General features: G+C 38.9%; 1 protein-coding gene across 4 annotated transcripts in view; it reads left to right on the top strand.

Moving 5' to 3' along the window:
- Positions 1-5527, top strand: part of LOC122245997 (deubiquitinase OTUD6B) — a 10059-nt gene extending 4532 nt beyond the window's left edge. For all 4 annotated transcript variants that reach the window (XM_086546996.1, XM_086546999.1, XM_086546998.1 and 1 more), the window contains exons 2-8: positions 469-584; positions 937-1076; positions 2490-2601; positions 2715-2904; positions 3123-3330; positions 4487-4534; positions 4765-5527. In XM_086546996.1, the coding sequence (XP_086403122.1) occupies positions 500-584; positions 937-1076; positions 2490-2601; positions 2715-2904; positions 3123-3330; positions 4487-4534; positions 4765-4914 (933 nt within the window). In that variant the 5' untranslated portion in view covers positions 469-499 and the 3' untranslated portion in view covers positions 4915-5527. The remainder of the gene's footprint in view (positions 1-468; positions 585-936; positions 1077-2489; positions 2602-2714; positions 2905-3122; positions 3331-4486; positions 4535-4764) is intronic.
- The last annotated feature ends 1973 nt before the right edge of the window (positions 5528-7500 follow it).

Raw genomic sequence — 7500 nt, forward strand, 5'->3', positions numbered from 1 at the left:
CACACACTCACACACTCACACACTCACACACACACACACACACACACACACACACACACACACACACACACACACACACACACACACACACACACACACACACACACACACACATACACACACACACACACACACAAATGCTTCCCTCAAGAAAAATAATGAGTAATTATGAAAGTCCAGAAAACAAAGAAAAGTTATTATAAAATAAAATGTGAAACATTTTGATCATTCTGATATACAGCTTCCCTTCTCTTGCTGTGTTTTTGTGTCAAATTTATCTAGAACTGGACAGAGTAAGCTGGATTAACTTGCACTAAATTCATGTTATGCCTTAAACATTTATTATATCAATGCAACTGCCTATATCATTAGCATCTGCACTTCAACAGCTAGATATTGAGTAACACAGATTTTCTTTCTTGCAAAACATAGTACTTCAATTATTTAATATCTAATCCTATTTTACAGAGGAGAAAGCGACCACCTTTAGTCCCCAAAGATGGATGATGATAGCGGAGCCGAGGAATTGTCTCCAGAGGAAGTTCTACTGGCACAGCACCGTAAAGAGAAGAAGGAGTTACGAGGTGATTGATAATGTCACAGTCAGTCCTATTCGTTATGATTGTAAATGTTATAACAGACACTAGAAAAAGAGCATGTGATTAGTATTTCATGTCGGTTGTAGAACATTGTGAGGTATTTATGACATTTATAAAGTTTGTCAACTTCTCGTTTCTATTTCAAGTATCTAATGCTTTAGTCCTAGTTGTGGGCAGTTGAAGACAACGTATTTTTTATTGATCATTTTGTTATCTGCAGCTACAGGGTCCTCTTTTTGTTTTTATTAGTGGCCCATGTGTTATTCATTCCTTCATTTCCAGAGGCTCTGATCACGATAGCATTCCATATTTCATTTGTCGCCTGTCTTCATTGCAGCGAAGATCCAGCAGATAAAGAAGAATAACAAAGATAAGAAAAACAAGAAGGAAGGAGCTGAACAGATAGCACGCCTGGAAGATGACTTGACCCAGCGACATGCGAGGGAACTTGACGAATTGAAAAACTCTAAGGAACAGGTATCTTTTCGTATTTTTTCGTATTTTTCGTTACGCTGTCGTTATTACTCAGTTCAGTTCAGACATATATGCGAAGACGTCGCTTCGCCCGGGCTATATGCTCAAGGCGGCCCAGCCTCTGCCAGCTATGAGTGCTGACTCATCTTATCTAATCTTATCTGATCATCATCGCTGAATTCAATTCAGCTCAGTTCAGAGAGATTTTGCGAAGACGTCGCTTCGCCCAGGTTGTGTGGATGGGGTAGCCCGGTCTCTATTGGCTATAAGTGCTGATCATCTGATCATCATAACTGAACTTTTACCGTGGCGGTCGGATTGCCTGTAGGCGCTCCAGTTGCCAGGGGGCTAGTGACAGGCATAGCCGTCTAACCAGCCCGGCGGCTGTCGTCTCTGGGCCCTGCCTGAGGAAGCGAGTGTGCTCGCATTCCATCAGGTAGTGCTCTAATTTGGCGTCCGGCGCGCCACAATACTCACAGCGTCGCTCATCTTGCCCAATAGTGGGGATGATTTGCCACCCACAAGGGTAGCCTATTCTCAGTCTGTGCAGACTGACTTCAGCACACCTTGAGCGTTATTACTCTTCCATATACATGGTAGAGGTGGCATGGCTTAGTGGTAGAGCACAGGTCCTGCCAATGCTGGGACAATCATACAAATTTGTTAATCTGCTTTTGTGAATGATCAGTCTGTGAGGATACAGGGAACTAGTGATTCCAACAAAAATATAATTTTTTCTTGGATCATATAATAAATAGAATAAAAAAAGTATCAGAGTATCAGCCCTATATCTACCTTGCCTAAATGTATACCAGAGCCAACTCAAATACCATAACAACAACATTAATAAATAACTATAGTACTCATAGTGATGTTTATACTATTGCCACACCTCTGGTAATAAGAGTAATACATTTTGTAAGAGATCTATTCAAGACATTATTCATTTTCAATTTTACACCACCAGTTTTCTTCTTCTTCTTCTTCTTCTTCTTCTCAACTTTATACATTTAAAGAGAAAGCAGAAATATTGGTCTTCCTCATTATAGTATATTAACCCATTAGCAGTGGATGGCATGATTTGCTGCAGAGGCAGAGTTGGTCATAGACGCGGATGGCACCGTGCCAGACATGTAAACCAGCCATCTTACTGCACAAATATTTCTTTAATACCACGACCAATGGGTTAACCTTGTTTCCATTGAGAGTCATAAGTTGGGTCATAAGTCTACACAATAATTGCAGAAATGAGTTATTAATATATATGTCATGGATAGTTCAATTGATTATTATTTGCCACATGGGAAAAGTTTTCTCAGCCAACTTCATTGTTTTATTTACTTTTTTATTGTTTGCTAAATTTCTGAGTTAATAAACTGAATGCCTGGTTATACAGTTTCAAATTTTCTTTCTCAGGTAGAAACTGTAACAAATGGCGTAGCTGAATTAGACGTGGAGGAGAATTGCAGTGAACAGCACAACGGTGCAGAAGACGAAGATGAAGGCGACACTGAAGACCAAAATCAGGGTCGGTACAGTACGTGTTGAAGAGTGCATGAATGAATTCACTCACTCCGTACGTCGTCTCTCACATACACCTCCCTCTGCGTGTCAGTAATCCAAGCGTTTGTTTCGATCCAGGAAGAAGAGTTACGAAGGCAGAGAAGCGACGGCAGAAGAAGGCCAAGGCGAACCGCGACCGAGAAGCCAGAATAAGGGAGGAGAGATCTAACATCAAGTTCAGTGCGAGGAACATAGAGGCTGAGAAGATGAAGAAGATCCTGCAAGAGCGATCGCTAAAGATGCACGAGATCCAACCAGATGGCAATTGGTATGCTCTGGCTTAGTCTTAGTCCCTCACTTTCCGTTCCTTTTCTCCTTTCTTTTTCTCTCCCTTTCCCCTCTCTTTTTCTCCCTCCCTTCTTGCTTCTTAGGTTTTAATACAATGATGCATAATAGATGCAGCAAATAATTCAGTCATGTTCCTCTCTTCTTCCTTTTCTTCTTTTGTTTTTGGTGCTTCATTAAACATAATGTTTTTCCCTTTAGCATGTATGCAGCCATTGCTCATCAGATGGGGAAGGATACCACAGTCGAGACATTGAGGTCCCAGGCTGGCCAGTTCCTGCGAGTCAACGCAGAAGAGTTTGCTCCTTTCATTACCGACCCGAAAACTGGTGAAATGCTGACAGAAGAGCAGTTCGAAGAATATTGCAATCAGGTTGAAAACTCTCCTGTATGGGGAGGTCAGCCAGAGGTTAGTTGTCTTTTGTTGCTGGTCCTTTCATCATACCGATTTCTAATTCCTTCAAATATGTATATAAAAAAAAAGTAGGTCCGGAAAAGGATGTTAGTTGAAGATATATCCCTGTGTGTGTGGTATTTAATGCTTGTAAGAGTGAGAATCAGGGTTTCTTGAATTACATACCATTCATTGATAGGCAAAACACCCCTATCAACAAGATATTTGATACCCCCAGTATATAAAGGTGTTCTCATCACAAAAATTTTCAAAATCCGATGTCTGGTAACGCCAAGCAAAGTTTAATGATGTAAGTTCGGTTATGGTGTTTTAACAGTTTTAGAAACATGGTATTTGCAACTTATTTTTGTTCAAAATAGGGATAGAACTCAGCTACAGTTTAGTTGTATCACTTCTAGTAACAAATATAATGCCACAAAATTCAGTAACATTGAGAGCACTGCTACATGTCTGTATGTCTTGTCTGGCCAAATGCAATAGGATTGATATCGCTAGTTGATGTAAGGAAAACTACTCCCTCTAAGACAATATACGTGTTTGTATGTGCTTCAAGAACCTTTGTACAACAAACTATAACCTAAATTCCACCTCTTCATTGCAAAATAGTTCCTTATGTAAAAGAAATATAAATATTTATATTTGGAAAATGTCTTCTCACTCATACATTATAATGAGTTAGGTAACCTTTTCAAGCAAAACTCAATATTGCCTGTATGTGTCAAAAAGTCTTATCTAGGTGCCTTATTTATGAAACCTCGACTTTACTAATATATGAACTTCCAGATTTGACTCTTGTATTTGAATCTGACGGACATTATATATTCTATTTTTTTATTGTTGGTATAATATGTCAGGTCTGTAAAGATGTAACCTGTTTTAAAAACTGTTGATTTATTACATAGATGTATACCATGCACCCTACAGAAAACATTTTTTTATTGATATAACACAGTGAGGGACATAGAAAAAATGACCTGACCTCTAGTGACTTCCAACAGCTAAAAAGAAACAGCCTTTAGTTCATAATCAAAATCTTCCTCCTCCTTTCCTTCTAGTCCTCTACATTCTTTGACTATTACTTACTTCGTTCCTGCTCTCCTATTTGACAGATGATATTCCTACTACTTTATAAAATGCGTTTATTTTTCAGTTGAGAGCATTGTCCCAAGCAATGAAGAGACGAATTGAAGTGTTACAAGTAAGGACATTTGGGGCTATGCCTTCATTTATTATATATATATATCCAATTACATTGCCTGTTGGGCATCTCCTCATACATATTTACCTTCAATTGCCGTTCATGTTGTTGTAAATTTTGCTGCTATAATAATGAAACTATTTTGAGCTTTGTAACTACCCTCCCCCCTATTTTGCTTTGCAACGGAGTAAAAAAAAAAAAAGTAATCGTAAATACCATTTCTGTTTCAGGCTGAAGGAACGCCCATTATCTTTGGAGAAGAATGTGACAAGGACAGATCCATTCTGCTCGCATACTACCGTCACTATTACGGACTCGGAGAGCATTACAATTCCGTTGCAAAGATTGATCCCCAAAGCGAAGATCAAGAAGAACAATGAGAATAGCCTTTTCTTTTTTATACGAGTGAGTGTTGTCAAATAGGGTTGATAAACCAGAGTATCTACGGATAACGTTAGTTGTTTTATGAAGTTCCTTAACTGACTTTGATTTTGTTACTCAGTATGTGTGTTTGTGGTGCTTGGGTTGTCAAAATGTGAATAGGATTTGCTTCAGGTAAAGTTAGTAATGAATGGAATAGTTAACTGTAGATAAAAGGAAGATTCTAAGGAAGAGAATTATTTATTAGATTCTTATCCAAATATTTTAATTGCATAGTATTACATGATCATAGATCTGTGCATAATCAGTATTTGTGTAAAAGAAGAAAGAGATTTTATGTAGTCATAGCAGTGGAATGAAAGATTTTACAGTTGATATTCCCTTCTTTATTTTTTTTCTTATTCACATTTTTAGCAGGCCTGATAGCATTTCTATCCCCTGTGACCACAATTATTTTGTAAAGTGCTTCCTCTATATCCTTCACTTATTCTTAGTACTCAAAGGGTCTCTTCTTTTGTTGAATTCTTCCCCGTTTGTCGTTGTCTCCATCTCGATATTCTCAAAACTTATTCATGTTCTGTATTACTGAGAATTAATAAAATATGGAAAGTATCCCCATGTGTTATTTTTTTCTGAGATTCTTGCTTGTTTGATTCAAGATATTTTTCTGTGTCAAATCGCTGAGAGAAAATAAATAAAGTATTGATGTTCGTTTGTATTTGAAGGAGAAATACAAATCATCATCATAATAATTGTTACTATCTAGTTCTTTCTCTACTGTTACCGTTACCAATATTATTAGGGCTATTACTACTATTGTTCTTACTCCTATTATTGTTATATAATTATTGTTGCTATTACTATGCATATGTTTGCATTTATTTTCATTTTGCTGTTAAGAAAACCGTGTTAACATTATCTAATATTGATAAGAGATAATGGGTTTGTAACAACTAATAAAGCTGATTGCTAGTAACATTCTTAATGATAAAAGTAAAGATTTTATTACAATTAATGATGAATGGCATTCTGTCAGGCTACTCTCTGAAATAAAGCAATAGCAATTCTCTAAAGGAAACTGTTACCCAAAGCTTTTGTTGCTACTTGTAATATCAAGACAGGGATTATACACATGAGAATCAGCAAAGGAAAGTGTAGCCAGCATCATCACCCGGAGGTAAGTGCCTCATTGTAATTAGGGTAAGTGTGGTCAGTAACAAATCAACAGCACTCCAGAGAAGAGAGGACTGCAACGACACTTGCAGGTTGCATATAATAACTAGGCATGGGACGCTGATCGGTTTGACGTGACTGGCAACTGGATATGAAGAGGGTCAGTGGCAACAACTGCAACAAGTGACAACTAGTTCTGTTGCAACTATCAAAGAGGAGTTATTGTACTTGGAAACAGCTAAATATAGTGAAAGATGGTGACAAATGTTGGATGGTAGAGTAAGTAAGAATATCAACAAACAAAACATCAGCAATTAACAGGAATACATCCGAAATTATCCCTAACATAGCGAAAAATATAAAGCTGGCAACTGCACTCTGAGAGATTCTGAATGGAGGCTGAGATCGAGAGAAGGAACTACGGTTGCAAATTCTTATTGAGGAGGACACAAAGTACCCGCAGCTGCGACACAGATGTGACAAGTGTCACGCCACCAGAAGGTTGCCAGAACCCGCCTCCCGCCTCCCTCCGTCCCGTTACTCGCCGGTTATTATAAGGACAGAGATGAATATCATGCATTTAAAAAAACGATAACGCTGGAGCATAATAATTAAAAGTCTCGCTTCTTATCCTCAGCCATGACTCATTCTTGCCTCTTAACCACTCGACATTTTCTCACTTTACTCATCCTTTGTCCCCTTTTCCTACTTTTCCTACTACTACTTTTATTTGTTTGTATGATTGTTAATTGCTCAATCATTTCCTCGACCCCCCACCCCTTTCTCCCTCTTCTCTTCTTCTCTCTTTTCTCCCCTCTCCCCCCTCTCTCTCCCTTCTCTCTTTCTCTCTTCTCTCTCTCCCTCACTCTCCCCCCCCCCCCTCTCTCTCTCTCTCTCTCTCTCTCTCTCTCTCTCTCTCTCTCTCTCTCCCCCTCTCTCTCTCTCCTCTCTCTCTCTCTCTCTCTCTCTCTCTCTCTCTCTCTCTCTCTCTCTCTCTCTCTCTCTCTCTCTCTCTCTCTCTCTCTCTCTCTCTCTCTCTCTCTCTCTCTCTCTCTCTCTCTCTCTCTCTCTCCATCTCCCTCCATCTGTCTTTCTCTTTCTCTCTCTTTCTTCTTCCCTTTATGAAACTTTTTCGTCTAAAGCATTCATCTCTCCTCCCCTTTTTCTCCTTTCCTTTATCACTCTCCATCCGTTCGTTGGTGTCCAGAGCGGAGATGACGTGTGGCAACAGCTAGTTCTCAGGGGTGTCACGTCAGCCAGATGAAGCTCATGTTACTGGACAAATAAACAAAAAAAGAACCACAAAAAGTAATACAGGCAAAGGAACAAAACAACGACAACAGCCATCTTCTCGACCCGCAATGAAAGGGACAAAAAAAAAAAAAAAGGAACTGCATGAGCCAAGAGGACGC

The sequence above is a fragment of the Penaeus japonicus genome, unplaced genomic scaffold, assembly GCF_977035675.1.
Source record: "Penaeus japonicus unplaced genomic scaffold, GWHDUDI00000001_assembly GWHDUDI00000018, whole genome shotgun sequence".
Lineage (NCBI taxonomy): Eukaryota > Metazoa > Arthropoda > Malacostraca > Decapoda > Penaeidae > Penaeus > Penaeus japonicus.